The sequence below is a fragment of the Neofelis nebulosa genome, chromosome X (genome assembly GCF_028018385.1).
Source record: "Neofelis nebulosa isolate mNeoNeb1 chromosome X, mNeoNeb1.pri, whole genome shotgun sequence".
NCBI lineage: Eukaryota > Metazoa > Chordata > Mammalia > Carnivora > Felidae > Neofelis > Neofelis nebulosa.
Genome location: NC_080800.1, coordinates 7102337 through 7117520, shown reverse-complemented (window position 1 = coordinate 7117520; position 15184 = coordinate 7102337). Strand labels below are relative to the sequence as shown.

Here is a 15184-nt window from a genome sequence, read left to right as displayed (position 1 = left end):
ACAACCCTCAGATTCCAGATGTTGACCATGGAGTGTCTGCTTCTGCCGAAGAATCCCATATCTCAGTCGGGGCCTCTTTCTGGGCAGAGTGTGCCTGAGCCGCCTCAGGTGTAAAAATGGATTTTGCCTTCCTGGGGTAATGCTTCCAACCAGCCACCACAATTCCCTCTCTGCATCCCTGTGTCCTCAGCCTTCTCCTAAAACACAGGGTCATCCGATTTGGCACTCGGGCTCTGTGAGCATGCAGCGATGCTGGGACCATGACAGCCAAGGTCCCTCTGGGCACGTGGGTCCACATGCGATTCGGGGTCAAGCCGCTCTACCGTTATGGCCCATCAGGTACATCCACACGGCACGGACCTCCTTCTCCCCACCGTGAACACTTTGTACAACCACACGACACAGTGTATTTGTGGGTTATGGGAAGAAGGCTGAAAAGACAGGGTGCCAGCTGCCTTTGTCAAATCAAGCCGAAAAGCAGGATTACTGAGTCACTAACACCACAGAGAACTGTGATTTATAGCATTTGCCGTTTACTGTGATATTACTCAACATTTGCATCTGGAATAAGATATGTCAGTTGGGTTAAGAATTTAATCATGCGAGGGTGCCTGGGTGGCTCAGTCGGTTGATAGTCTGGCTTCAGCTCAGGTCATGATCTCATAGTTTGTGAGTTCGAGCCCCGCATCAGGCTCTCTGCTAACAGCTCAGAGCCTGTTTTGGATCCTCTGGCCCCCTGTCTTGCTGCTCCTCTGGCCCCCAAAATAAATAAACATTAAAAAAACCCAAGAATATAATCATGCGGAGTAGGTTGGGGGGGGTGCGGGGAGTAGGCTGTCAGGAGCCAAGTTCACAGGGATTCATCTCAATCCCAAAGCAGTCATCTAAGGTGAGGCAGTTGCCCAGCAACTCGAGCCTCCCAAAAGCAGAAAGAGAAAAGAGCCATCCAGATGGAGGCTGGGCAGTACCAGGGCGTGCTCCACCCCAAACTCATCACAGCACGAGAAACAAGGCCATGTCGTAAAAAGAGTCTGACTTTGTTCGGCTCAGGTCATGATCTTGCTGTTCGCGGGTTCAAGCCTCATGTCGGGCTCTGTGCTGACAGCTCAGAACCTGCAGTCTGCTTCACATTCTGCGTGTCCCTCTCTTTCTCCCCCTCCCTGGCTCATGTTTGGTATGTCTGTCTTCTCTCTCTCTCAAAAATAAACATTAAAAAAGAAGAAAGAAAAAAGAAAGAAATTGGGTATGTTTTGGAAGCCAGATACAAGCCCAGGACTAAAATTCTTATCTTTTATTCCCTTTAATTCCCTTGAACAAAAAAGCAAATATTCCCCAAACTGAAAGTAAATTTCTCTCATGCATGGGTCACAATATTTCTTCTATTATATCTGAAATCAGCCAGTGGTGTTTTTAAACCACCAACTATACACGGATAATCTTTTGGTAAGATTTTTGTTAAAGAAAAAAAAAAAAAGTGTTTGTTTTATGAAAGCAGTTTTCCAAAGTACTAAGCATATGGCAAATGCTCACAAAAGGCTGCTTCCCTCCTTTTCTTTCCCTGGTAGTATTTGACGGGCTCAAGGCCCTGGAATAAAGAGTACGTGCTAGCCTCCGAAACGGACTTTCTTTGGCAATCCCGTCATCTGTTTAATGCTAAGGCCTTCCTAAAAAACTAGGTAATCACCTAGATGCCACAGGTCTGGCGTGCTGACAGATCATGGAGATTTAAAGCTAATAGGGCAGTAATGACATTGACACTGACAGCAGTAATGCTGTCCCTACCATGACTTCATGGCCACTCACTATGTAGTCCCTGACCTCATTTCTGACTTTATCTCCAGTCCTACCCTCCTGGTCCATATAGCTCCAGCTAAAGCCACTGCTGCTTCTCCAATGTGTCACAAGCCTACCACCTCAGGACCTTTGCAGCGGCTGGTCCCCTTCCCCCAGTGCACCCAGATATCCACACGGCTCACCCTTCACACCACTCTAGGTTGCTGTTCAATCATCCCCTCGCCGGAGCCCTCTCTAGAATCACCTTCCTTTGTTTCACTCGATTCTTTCACTCTGTTTTGATTCTCTCACCATCCAATGTACCACATTAAACGTTGGCAAACTCTTTCCATAAAGGGGTAGACAGTAAAGATCCTCGACGTTCCAGGTGGCGTGGTCAGCTGCAACTACTCAACCCTGCTTCTGTGGAACGAAAGCCACCAGAGAGCGTCTCTAAATGAATAAATGTGCCTGTGCGTCAATACAACTTTGCTCACAAAACCAGGTTTGGCCCACAGGCTGCAGTGTGCCGACCCCCTACTGTGTATTTGTTTTCATGTGGGCTGAACAGAGGCTCCCCTCTGGAAAGGAAGGGCTCCGTTCTGTTTGGTCTCCTGCTGTACCCCTAAGCGCCTGGGAGTTCTACGAGACAAGAAATGACGCTGCTTGGTGGACAAAGCACTTTACAAGCACTATGTGGGGACTATGATCTCCTGGCTGCAGGTATTAGAACCTGATATTCAAAGAGAACAGGTAACTTGCTGAAGGTCACAGAATGAAGTCCGCAGCATTTTAACTAGGGTGGAAGGCACAGATTACTTGGACTGTGACGTGCGGCCCCTTCTCTGCCAACGAGCACGATTTCATTGGCAACGGCCTTTCCTACCTTCTTCACCGACAGGTCGTGGTCCAAGTCGCTCCCCGAATCCTCCTCGGGCTCCTGCTGCTCCTGCAGATCCTTCATCTTGATCAGCAGCTCCGCCTTGGGGACCGAAGTGCTGTAGTACGTGGAACTGGTGGCCAGGGACATGGCCGCCGGCACGCTCGGCTCCTCTCTCCTACGTAAAAAGGTCAGAACCGCAACTGGCTGTGCCCCTACACGCACGTGCCCCCTTCCAGCTCACGGCCTCGGTCCCGATGAGCCAATGGGGCCGCTAACCAAAAGACAACAGCCGGGGGATGGGACCGCCAAAGGGGGGCGGAGGGGCAGCCCTTGGCTGCAGCCATGTCTGCTCCCTCTTGCTTTGATCCGACTCACCCCCTCTGCCCCTCTCTCGGGCATCTCACGGGCACTCCCACCTACTGTCAGTTAACGACGTGCATGGACACAATGGATATAAACAGGACAGATGTGAGCACACGCCTGTGCAGGTGGCCCACGGAATGAGACAGGTCGCAAAGCACGTTCCCCCAAACCATGGAAATGCATCCGTTCGCTCCGTTCCACAAGCGGGAACAGAAAGCCTCCTTAGTAACTATGACATTCAGGAGCCTTCGTGACTGACATCTGGGGCTGTGGGGGTGTCCTGTCCACCGCAGGGTGTTGGGCAGCCTCCCTGTCTCCACCCACAGGATGCCGGGAGCACCTCGCGGGGGCGACAACTAAAAACGTACCCGGACATTGCCAAGTGTCCCCTGGAGGGAGACGACGGCCCAGCTGAGAAGCGCTGTCTTCTGAGAGGCGCCTGCGGGCATCGCAGGAGCTGCGCTATCCTCACATCTTTGCCAGGCCTCAGAGTCGTCATCCCCAGCCACGGGCCTTAGCACTTCTTTTGGGAGGGTCCCCGGATGGCCAAAACGTGCTAAGTAAGCACTGGGCAGTACTTTCGGAAACCTGCCCCCCAGAAGCAATCATGAAAACAGACACACGGAGAAGGCACTTGCCCCCTGGAGCGAACCAGATGCTAAGAGGGAGCAGCGCACCAAGTGGCCACACCGCGCACCTGAAGGCGGTGCTTACTCACTTCTCGTCCGTGGTCCCAGGAGAGGGGACTTTGGGGAGCAGCTTCCTCCGCTGCTGGGCTTCTTCCAGCAGGTGCTCGTCTTTGGGGAAGATCCCCTCCATCAGGTCCATGGTGGTTCTGATCTTCACGCTGGGGTCCAGGATGTCGGCCAGAGACTTCTCCTTGCCCACGATCTCCCGGGCCAGCTCTTCTGACTTCAGGTCTTCGGCTGTCCTCTCCTTGGTCTTCATGTAGCTGAGCCCGGACGGAGAGGCCCCGCTGTCCTTGGCAGTGGGCGCGGGGGCTTCGGGGGGCTGGGGCGGGGGCTCGGCGCCCTGGCGGCTGTACACGCAGAAGCGGGAGTAGAACTGCTCCGAGGTGCTGAGGGTCTTGATGCGGTCTTTCTCCAGCCCGCTGGGCAGTGTGGGCAGCTCGGTGGCGCGGGCCAGGCCCTGGCGGCTCTCCTTCTCAGGCCGGCTCTCCGAGTGCACAATCTTGATGGGCACCATCTTCACAGTGGTATTGCTGTCAATCACCCGCTCGATTCTGGAAAGAGAAGAGCCATGTGCTGAAAACGCAAAGCGAGCCCTGCCGTCGCCGCCTACCCAGGAGAGAACCCCGCTGGTCCCTCACCTGCTCTTCCGGCTGGGGAACCCGGGCTCAAAGACCTTTGGCCACTGAGCTGGAAGGAGCCTCCGTGATCACAGACCCAGGACGGGGGATGGAGGTCGAGGAGGCCTGCGTTCCTGACCCTGAGCGTCTGGACGCCTTTTCCATTTTCAAAATCACCCACACCCCTAGGGGAGCCGGGGGTGTATCCCTGGGCTTGCTGACTGAGAGGAGGGTGGTTTAACACGCGTTTTCATGCGGATAATAGTGCAAACATTAACAGGCCCTGCTCGGTGACATTCTCCTTTGTCGGGGGACCTGCAACAGGCTTCCTTTCACAGTTATCATTAAAGCCTTCCCTCGCTGCCTCTCCAAGCAGGGCCAGTACATACCCACGGGTGCCTGCGTGGTTCTGGGGCCGCCGGGAGACTTCTAGAAAGATTGCCTATGTTTTTTTTCTTTTAATGTTTATTTTTGAAAAAGAAAGTGCAAGTGGGGTAGGGGCAGATGGGGGAGCAGAGGATCGTTTGAAGTTTAAGCAAAAAATCCCCAGACGACTGTTAAAGATTTAAAAGTAAGCTACCTAGGGTGGCTCAGTCGGCTGAGCGTCCGATTTTGGCTCAGGTTATGATCTCACGGCTCGTGGGTTCGAGCCCCGTGTCGGGCTCTGTGCTGACACCTTGGAGCCTAGAGTCTGCTTCCGATTCTGTGTCTCCCCCTCTCTCTGTCCCTTTCCCACTCACACTTTTCTCTCTCTCAAAAATGAACAAACGTTGGAAAAACAAGTAAGTAAAAAAGTCAGCTACCTAGTGTTAGCACACGAGTTGAAGCATTTGTTTTGGTAGGAATGCCCATTCTGAAATCCCTCAGAGGCTAGGAATGCTTCCTCTCCTCTCTCCGCACTCCTGCTGGGGGCTCAGGGCCTGGTACACAGGGAAGGCTCAACAGCGCGTGAAGGTGGGAGCCTGCCCTGCACCCCGGCTGGCGCCCCAGCAGGCAGGAGCGCGTGCACACTCATGGTCAAGGGGTAGCTGGAAGGAGGGAGAGGCCGGACATGGAGGGAGATGAGGCGAGCAGCTCTGCTCAAGAGATCCAAGTCAGCAGAGAGCAGGGCAATTTCTTTTACATTTTTATTTATTTCTAAAATTATTTTTGTTAATGTTTATTTATCGTTGAGAGAGACAGACAGAGCATACGTGGGGGAAGGGCAGAGACAGAGGGAGACACAGAATTGGAAGCAGGCTCCAGGTTCTGAGCTGTCAGCACAGAGCCCGACGTGGGGCTCGAACTCAGGGACCGTGAGATCATGACCCGAGCTGAAGTTGGACGCTTAACTGACTGCCCCCACTGAGGCACCCCTTTCTTTTAAATTTTTAAACGTTTATTCATTTTTGAGAGTGGGGGAGGGCAGAGAGAAGGGGATAGAGGATCGATCCAAGCAGGCTCCACGCCATCAACGCAGAGCCCGACGTGGGGCTCGAACTCACGCACTGTGAGATGCTTAGTTGGATGCTTAACTGACTGAACCACTCAGGCGCCCCAAGAACAGTATCTCTGAGCTGAGCCCAAATGACCGGCAGCTCAGGAAGCCCTGACACAGGGGGACCCTGACCCTTCCCCTGCTGACCCATCGGTAGCTGACCGTGGATACAGAGCAGGGCCAGGACCCCTCCCCGGCTTCTTGTTCAGCCTGCAGGTCACTGGGATCGCACGCTCTCATACCAGGATTGACCGACGGGGCACACCGTGGGGACGGTGACTAATTCAGTGCACTGTGAGCGACTTTCTGGGTAGCAGCTCTTGGAGGTGGCACGGCCACCATGTGCCTCACTGAGCTTCCTGAGAACAAAGTGTACACATGTGGGTCTGGGTATAGACACTGACCCGGATTCGGGCCCTCTGCGAGCACTCATACAGCAGGGGACATGGTGCACAGGCAACCTTTTCCGACCCAAAAGACACGATGGGTGGGAACACTAAATAATGTGGGTACCCATCACCCCCAAGTATCTTCAATAGGCGCTGTCCCTGTTTACTGAAATCCCTCTCAAGCTCCTGGAAAAGACAGAATGAGAAAATCAACACTGGCTTCAGGCAAGAAAAAAATGAAACCCACTCCCTACGTCCTGAGCCGACGCAGGTCACGAGCACTGTGGGAACACATGGCTGTTTCTCCGAGGAGCCCGCAGAGCTCAGACCAGCTCCCGAGAAGCGAGCGGCCTGAGGGGCCTAGGCCAGCTCGCCTGGAACAGTGTCGCACACTTGGCCCACCACACAGACCACGTTATTGCTTCTTCTTCCCATCAGAACGGACAACGCTGCCTCCCACTGACAGGTTATCTCAGTGGTGCCCACAGTCTGCATGACACAGAACACAGACGTGGCCCCCAGATGAAGCTGTGGTTACGAGGCCACACTTGCGGAGATACAGGATGTTATCAGTGGTGTCCTCTCTGCCGAGTTATTTTCAAGGTGGAAAGAAAAGAACAGGGGCGCCTGGGTGGCTCAGTTGGTTAAACATCTGACTCCTTAAAAAAAATTTTTTTTGGGGCGCCTGGGTGGCGCAGTCGGTTAAGCGTCCGACTTCAGCCAGGTCACGATCTCGCGGTCCGTGAGTTCGAGCCCCGCGTCAGGCTCTGGGCTGATGGCTCGGAGCCTGGAGCCTGTTTCCGATTCTGTGTCTCCCTCTCTCTCTGCCCCTCCCCCGTTCATGCTCTGTCTCTCTCTGTCCCAAAAATAAAAAAAAAAAAAAAAAAAAAAAAAAAACGTTGGAAAAAAAAAATTTTTTTTAATGTTTATTTTTTTTTTTAATTTTTTTTTTAACGTTTATTTATTTTTGAGACACAGAGAGACAGAGCATGAACGGGGGAGGGTCAGAGAGAGAGGGAGACACAGAATCTGAAACAGGCTCCAGGCTCTGAGGAGTCAGCACAGAGCCCGACGCGGGGCTCGAACTCACAGACAGTGAGATGGTGACCTGGGCCGAAGTCGGACGCTTAACCGACTGAGCCACCCAGGCGCCCCAATGTTTATTTTTGAGAGAGAGAGAGAGAGAGAGAGAGAGAGAGAGAGAGAGATACAGCGTGAGTGGGGGAGGGGCAGAGAGAGAGAGAGGGAGACACAGAATGTGAAACAGACTCCGGGCTCTGAGCTGTCAGCACAGAGCCCGACGTGGGGCTCGAACCCACGAACCGTGAGATCATGACCTGAGCCGAAGTCGGACGCTCAACCGAAGGGGCCACCCAGGCGCCCCTTAACATCTGACTCTTGATTTCGGCTCAGGACATGATCTCTTGGGTCTGGAGTCTGAGCCCTGCATTGGGCTCTGTGCTGAGAGCGTGGAGGCTGCTTTGGGATTGTCTCTCACTCTCTCTCTGCCCCTCCCGTGCTCATGCTCTTTCTCAAAATAAATCAATGAACTTAAAAAAAAGAGAACGGCTTGAGACTCTACAACAAAAAGGTCCAACAGAACTTTCTGGGATGATGGAAATAAATGGTATGTGTGCCATTAACCACACGTGGTGCAGCTGATGCACAGAATTTATTTTGTGTTTCATTAACTTCCATTCCTACGGCCACATGTGACTGTGGCTACCATATTTGACAGCAGGGGACATCGGGGCCAGAGCATTCCCTGCTGCGGGGCTCACCTGTGCACTGCAGGATGCGAGGTGTCCCGGCCTCTGCCCGCTGGATGCCAGCAGCAACACTCGCTCTTCAGCTGCGACCCCCCAAACCTCTCCAGACACAGCCAAATGCCCCCCCGGGGGCAAAGCCACCTTCCCCCAGATGGACAACCATGGCCCTAGCAAGCAAGATGAAAATTCTGCACTTCTGCCCTTTCCCAGTTCTTCAAAGGCACTCTGAGAGGACGGCAAAGGGAAACATTCAGTGTTCGGGACCGGTCGGTCCCTGCCTGACCATATTTATCAACGTCTCCACGGGCACGGCAGACAAGTCCACGTCAGAAATTCTAACAGCAGCACCATGGAGTTGAACAGGTTTTTCCTCTGCCTTTGTAACGTGTATACAAGCTCTGCTTTTCACATATGACACAGAAAAAAAATGTGTTGGGGCACCTGGGTGGCTCAGTCGGTGAAGCGTCCAACTCTTGATTTTGGCTCAGGTCTGATCTCACAGTTTGACCGTGTGAGGCCCCGCGTGAGCCCCACATGAGCCCCGCATGAGTCCTGGCTGGGGCTCTGCGGTGACAGCATGGAGCCTGCTTGCGATTCTGTCTCCCCCTCTGTCTCTGCCCCTCCTCTGCTCACACTCTCTCTCAAAAATAGAAACATAAACCTACAAAACGTGTGGAAATACGGGACATTATGAAAAACACCAAAGTCTCCTGAAGGCATCAGGCTTACTGCACACCGGACTCTCCAACCAGACAAGTGCTCAGGGAAAGCACAGCCCTCATGGGCAGATGCCCGGAGGGAAGGCACACACCACCGCTGGGCCTGGACCACGGGGACAGAGGACAGTCCGCACCTGCGGCACATCCCCTTTGCTCCTGGAGAACAGGGCACCCCCGCCCCGACCCCATTTAAAAATCCACGAGACCCCTGGAGCTGTGGGTTGTCCCCCATGGGGTCCAGACACCGCCCACACCGCCCAGGAAAGACGCCTGGGAAACCTCCTGCGGGAGCCCAGGGAAGGGCAGGCGCGGGGCCAGGGCCCTACCTGGTGGAACTCTCGTCCTGGACCAGCAGGGGAGGTCTGTCCGTGAGCTTCTGCGGGGCGAACTGGGGCGAAGGGGAGCGAGAAGTCTCCATGGCGGCCGGGCGCGGGGCCCGCAGCGAGGAAGGGAGCGGGGCTTGGCGCTCAGGCCCGGCCCGGTGCCCGTCTACATGCCTCCCCGCGCGCTCGCTGTCTTCGGGCCTTTGGCCGAGGGCCGGGCGGGGGGCGCACGCGTCCGGGGCCTCGGGGGACGGCGGGGGCCCGCTGGGGGTGCCGCCGGCCAGGCCCCCCAACTGCCCGGGCTCACGCTTGGGCGGCGGTGGCGGCGGCGGCCTCCGCGGGGCTGGCTGCTTGGGGACGGGCGTGGCGCTCAAGGGCCTGGGCTCCTGCCCGCGGGTGTGCGGGGCCGAGGGCGCGCCCTCCGAGGATCTGTAGTCTCGAGGGAGGGTCCCCGCTCGGCCGCGGGCCTCCGGGGGCACCTCCGGAGCCCCCCAGGCGGGAGACGGCTGACCGAGCTGGGCCGGCGTCCGGGAGTCCTGCTGTCCTGCCGCACCGCTTGCCGGCCGTCGGACATCTGCTTGTCTACAGGGAGAAAGTGTACAAGTGAGCGCACGATGCCAAGCCGCATCTCTCCAAACCGGACTAGATCCAGATCTCGATGACCTTAACTCATTTTCGGGAATGAAAGCCAGATACGTTTTCCCACACCTGTCCCCGCTGTTCGTGACGCGAGGTATCCAGTCCAAGCACACACAGGAGGCTGCATGTTGCTACCTCACGTAACAGGACGGGAAATACTAAAATCACACGCACACACTTAAGGTACAGACATGTACTTGCAGACACAAGTTGCATTGTGGGGCAAGAAAATTCACACTTTATTTATTTATTTATAAAGGTTCAGACCTCTTAAAATTTTTTTCAATGTTTATTTACTTTTGAGAGACAGAGACAGAGACAGAGAGCGTGTGGGGGAGGGGCAGAGAGAGAGAGAGAGAGAGAGAGACAGAATCCAAAGCAGGCTCCAGGCTCTGAGCTGTCAGCACGGAGCCTGACGTGGGGCTTCAACTCGGGAACCACGAGATCGCGACCTGAGCCCAAGTCAGATGCTTAACGGACTGAGCTACCCAGGAGTCCCCTTTACACATTTTTAAAAACAACACTGGTGAAAAATCTCATATGGCTATATTTAGAAATATTTATTTCTTGATGTAACAGTATTTTTATGTGGCTTATTTAGGAAAATTGCCATTTACAAAAAGGCATAGAGCTTTCTAACATGAGCCTCAAATCAATTTATGAATAAAGCCTTTAAAATCAGTAGTATATTATTTTTCTCCTAAAGTTTTATTTATTTTGAGAGAGACAGAGGCAGCGTGAGTAGGGAAGGGGTAGAGAGAGAGGTAGACAGAGAGAACCCCCAGCAGGCTCCATGCTGCCTGCGTGGAGTGTGATGTGGGGCTTGAACTCACAAAGCCGTGAGATCATGACCCGACCCAAAAGGAAGCGTTGGACGCTTAACCGATGGAGCCACCCATGCACCCCAATCAGTCGTATATTATTAAAAAGGAGAAAAACATGGGGCACCTGGGTGGCTCAGTTGGTTGACCGTCCCACCCTTGATCCCTCGATTTTGGCTCAGGTCGTGATCCCAGGGTCAAAGGATCGAGCCCCACGTTGGGCTCTGTGCTGAGTGTGGAGTCTGCTTAAGAGTCTCTCTCTCTCTCTCTCTCTCTCTCTCTCTCTCGCTCTCTCTCCCTCTGCCCCCTCCCCCACTCATGCTCGCTCTCTCTCTCTCTCTAATAAAATTTAAAACAAGAGACAAAAACAAAGACTTTGGGCGCTGCAGTGGCTCACCGATCATTCCATACTGCTACCCGTTCCCAGCTCTACCTCCACATTCGATGCACATACGCGTGTGCTCAGTACGCACAGACGCACACGCAGGAAGGTCTCCGCAAAACCCGGACGGAGGCACACGCTCCAAGCACGTTTCTCTGCGCTGCAAGCAGCGCTCACTCACGGGCTAAGCACTCTCAACTCTGTGACAGAGCAGCCTGCCATGCCTTTGCCAGCACAGTTCCTTCCAACCTGACACAGTAAGAAAAGGAGCCTCTGAAGGACCGTTCCATTCAGGGAAGAGCAATTTGGCATTGACGAGATCACCTCAGAGCTGTTAAAGCAAACTCTAACGAGGGCAGCCGGGGGGAACCAGAAGACAGAGCACCGGTGCCCGTAAGTGACGTCCCCCTCTAACAAGCTAGGTAAGGCTTTCCCCCTCATTCCAGCACCCCCTTGGGGCCCAGGAGCGAGCCTGCCTCCTGGGATGTGATGCCCGGCCTGGGTGTTATGGATGCCCCAACCCCAGCCAGGCTGCTGCACGACAAAGTCCAGTGCCCGGTGCGTGTCCCTCTGACCGTGTCCCTCGGGGAAAGGGCCCCTCAGCTTCAGCGGATGCTCTGGAGGAGAACCCTGACCATGCCCAAGTCCCTCCCCTTCCCGTCGTCAGCCAGCTGGGGGCAGCTCCCCACCTTGTGCTGCCGTGAGCACAGCCACACACGGCTGGCCCCGGCCGCACCTAGAAGCTGGAAGCCGTCCACATCTGGGAGAAGTCGGAAGAGCTCAAGTCCCACAGGGGCCCTGAGAGAGGGCAGGTGTGGTCTCTGCTTTCAAGACGCTGGAGACACGGCCTCGGCTTTGAAGATGCACGGTGACAAAGCAGCCAAGCAAAAGAGTTTAAAATATTAACCCAGCTTCAGAAAGTTAGATATGCAAGAAAAAAATACATACTACGTACACACTAAGAGAAACTAGAAGTTTTCAAAATAACTTTTTAATAAAAAAAATTTTTTTAGATGTTTATTTTTGAGAGACAGAGAGTGAGCAGGGGAGAGGCAGAGAGGGAGGGAGACACAGAATCCGAAGCAGGTTCCAGGCTCTGAGGTCAGCACAGACCCCGACGCGGGGCTCCAACTCACAAACCGTGAGATCATGATTTCAGCTGAAATCAGACACTTAACTGACTGAGCCACCAAGGCACCTCGGAGCCCTTCCTTTTTAAATGTTGAAACATTTTTCAAGGATAGGGGCTCCTGGATGGCTCAGTTGGTTGAGTGTCCAACTTCAGCTCATGTCATGATCTCATGGCTCATGAGTTTGAGCCCGCATCGGGCTCTATGCTGACAGCTCAGAACCCGGAGCCTGTGTCTCCCGATTCTGTCTCCCTCTCTCTCTCTACCCCGAACCCACTCGCATTCTCTGTCTCTCTCAAAAATAAACATTTTTAAAAAATTTAAAAAATTTTCAAGGATAAAGTCAATGGTGATAGAAATGGTGATAGAAAGATCCACACAGAGTAAGAAAATAAGAAGTCTTAAGGATTTGCCAGCAAAGGCACCTAACCATTTAGCTCCTAGGAATGCCTGGAACAGTGAGTCAAGCCATACAAAGGAACATTTAAAAGGCAGCTGCATTCCAGACTCCCAGCAATTGATATGCAGCTCAGGTCACTCACTGTCATGCAGAACATGCTAATGACACGTTATCAAGGAGAAGGCTGCTCCAGGAGGAGGCTCCCAGGACACCTGCAACCCCTGGGCAGGTGGGAGCCCAGCGCCTGGGTCTGAGGCAGGGCAGCAAAGCAAAACAAACCTCATCTGGATTCTCTCTCTGCCCCTCCCCTGCTGGTGTGCGCTCTCTCTCTCTCCTAAAATAAATAAATAGACTTTAAAATAAAAGCTGACGGGTGCCGGGGTAGCTTAGTCAAGTCAGCATCTGACTCTTGATTTCAGCTGAGTTCATGATCTCATGGTCGTGGGTTTGAGACCCAAGTCCGGCCCAGCACTGATAGCATGCAGTCTGCTTGGGATTCTCTCTCCCCCCAGCGCCTGGCTGTTTTCTCCTCTGCCTGCTGCCATGAAAGGTCCGAGGCAGGGCAGCGAAGCAAAACAAACCTCATCTGAAGAGGAACCCCCCCCCCCCGCCCCGCCCCAAGGCCACATAAATGCTGCTCAGGACCCCAGACACCCTGTGATAGGGGCAGAAATGACCAGAAGTCCAAAAGGAGAAAGACTATATACAGACACATACATACACACACACCAAATGCCCAGGGAATCCCATCAACACTGGTATTATTCAAATCTACGTTGTTGATCTGGGGATGCGGCCGGTCAGCCCCATGTCTAACTGTGCTTTCTAGATCTGAGAAGTGACGGTTTTATTTCCAGGTTCTTTCTGCTCGTGATGAGCCCTGTTGTGGCCCTGGTTTCCTCTCTCTGGGCCACAGGTTTCTGTTCTGTCTCACACAGGCCCTCTGCTCCTGGTCACCCGTAGCCCAGGACTGCTCTCACTCTCCAATGCTTGCATGGTTCACAGTCTCCACTCACCTCACTGGCCTATAAGAGCCTCCACGGAGGGCAGGAGACCAGGCTATCTTCTTGAAGCCTCACAAGCAAATATTGCATGCACCATGGCACACGGTCACCCAAACATCAACGTACAAATGCATCTGCTGCTTTCAGTCACTGTGCACAATGGTAAGGAGCAAGGCTGTGTTGCTTTCCTTCCTCCCTTCCTCCCTCCCCTTTCTTTTATGTTTATTTTTTATTCTTGAGGGAGGGAGGCGGGGGGAGGAGAGAGGGAGAGAGGGAGAGAGGGAGAGGGAGAGAGGGAGAGAGAGAGAGAGAGAGAACAAGTGGGGGAGGGGCAGAAAGAGAGGGAGACACAGAATCCAAAGCAGGCTCCAGGCTCTGACCTGTCAGCGCAGAGCTGGATGTGGGGCTCGAACTCACAAACTGTGAGATCATGACATGAGCCGAAGTCGGACGCTTAACCGACTGAGCCACCCAGGTACCCCATTTCTTTTTTTTTTTTCTTTTTTCTTTTTTTCTTTTCTTTTTTTTTAAAGTTTACTTATTTACTTTGAGAGAGAGAGAGAGAAAGAGAGAAAGAAAGAGAAAAGAGAAAGAGAGAGAGAGAAAGACAGCAAGCTGGGGAGGGACAGAGAATCCCAAGCAGGCTTCACACTGTCAGCTCGGTGCCTGACACAGGGCTTGAACTCACAAACTGTGAGATCATGACCTGAGCCCAAATCAAGAGTCGGATGCTTCACGGACTGAGTCACCCAGGCGCCCTGCGAGGCTGCATTTTCTGAGATGCAGCCAGTCAGGTTCTCAGAGAAATAACTTTGCAGGTGAACATTCCCATCATAAGTGAACATTTTTAGACTGCTCTGCAATCACTAATTAATTCAGCACTGCTTTGCAAGTAGGGTTAACCATTGTCTCCATCAAGGAAAAGAGAAACATTTCTAGCTCTCGGATGACTTACGTAACGCGTACCACAGGGTCCTCCTTTCCTATGTACTTAGAGGAACAATGAGAGGAGAGGGACACACGGTCACTTGTGACTTGGACACACATTTCCTGCTCACAGCTCTTCCTCCTGATGCACTTCAGTGTCTGAGGCCATGGTGAGGCTCTGGCCCACATTTCATTTGGGGTTTCACTAGGCAGATGCTTCCCATCACAGCACCATTTACCAGCTGTGTGACATCGGCAAGAGACAGTGTGTCACCAAGCCTCATTTCCTCACCATGGGATACTGCGGGGGGGAGCCACGGGAGGCAGAGGCGGCAGAGCCCCCCGCACGGCGGGATCCATGTGGCAGCCCCCACCAGCCACACGCTGCGCGTAGTCCCCAACGGGAGAGTGCCCCGTGTGGCGGAGCAGACCCGAACGCAGGTCTCTGTGGCAGCACCGCGTACCCCCTGCCCACGCCACGCCACGCCACGCCACGCCACAGCGCGGCACAGCGAGGCAGGGCCGCCCAGGCCTCCACCTGGGGAAGGGCATCCCCGTGGCAGCTGCTCCGGGGCGCTTACGGGTACCGCCACAATCCCGTGGGATGGAACTGCCCAAGTGAACGACGGGGAGACAGAGCAACCTTCCAGTGGAAGACAACACTCGGGTGTTTCCTCCTTTCATTTCAATATTGCGAAAAATGCTAACTCCCACCGTTCACAAAGCCAGCCCGCCGCTGACGTCAGCGACGGACAGGGTGGCTGGCGTACTGGAGATGGTTCAAGAGCAGTACTTGCGAGTGTATGTGGCAAAGCCAGGTCTGCACGGGACAAAATGACTCCACAGGCCAACCGGGTAGGACTCAGAAGTGCTGCC

General features: G+C 53.8%; 1 protein-coding gene across 5 annotated transcripts in view; it reads right to left on the bottom strand.

The window, feature by feature from the left end:
• The window catches only part of SHROOM2 (shroom family member 2), a 159381-nt gene that overhangs the window by 9354 nt on the left and 134843 nt on the right, over positions 1–15184 (bottom strand). For all 5 annotated transcript variants that reach the window (XM_058713553.1, XM_058713554.1, XM_058713555.1 and 2 more), the window contains 3 exons: positions 9009–9587; positions 3738–4262; positions 2660–2831 (listed from right to left, as the gene is read on the bottom strand). In XM_058713553.1, the coding sequence (XP_058569536.1) occupies positions 2660–2831; positions 3738–4262; positions 9009–9587 (1276 nt within the window). The remainder of the gene's footprint in view (positions 1–2659; positions 2832–3737; positions 4263–9008; positions 9588–15184) is intronic.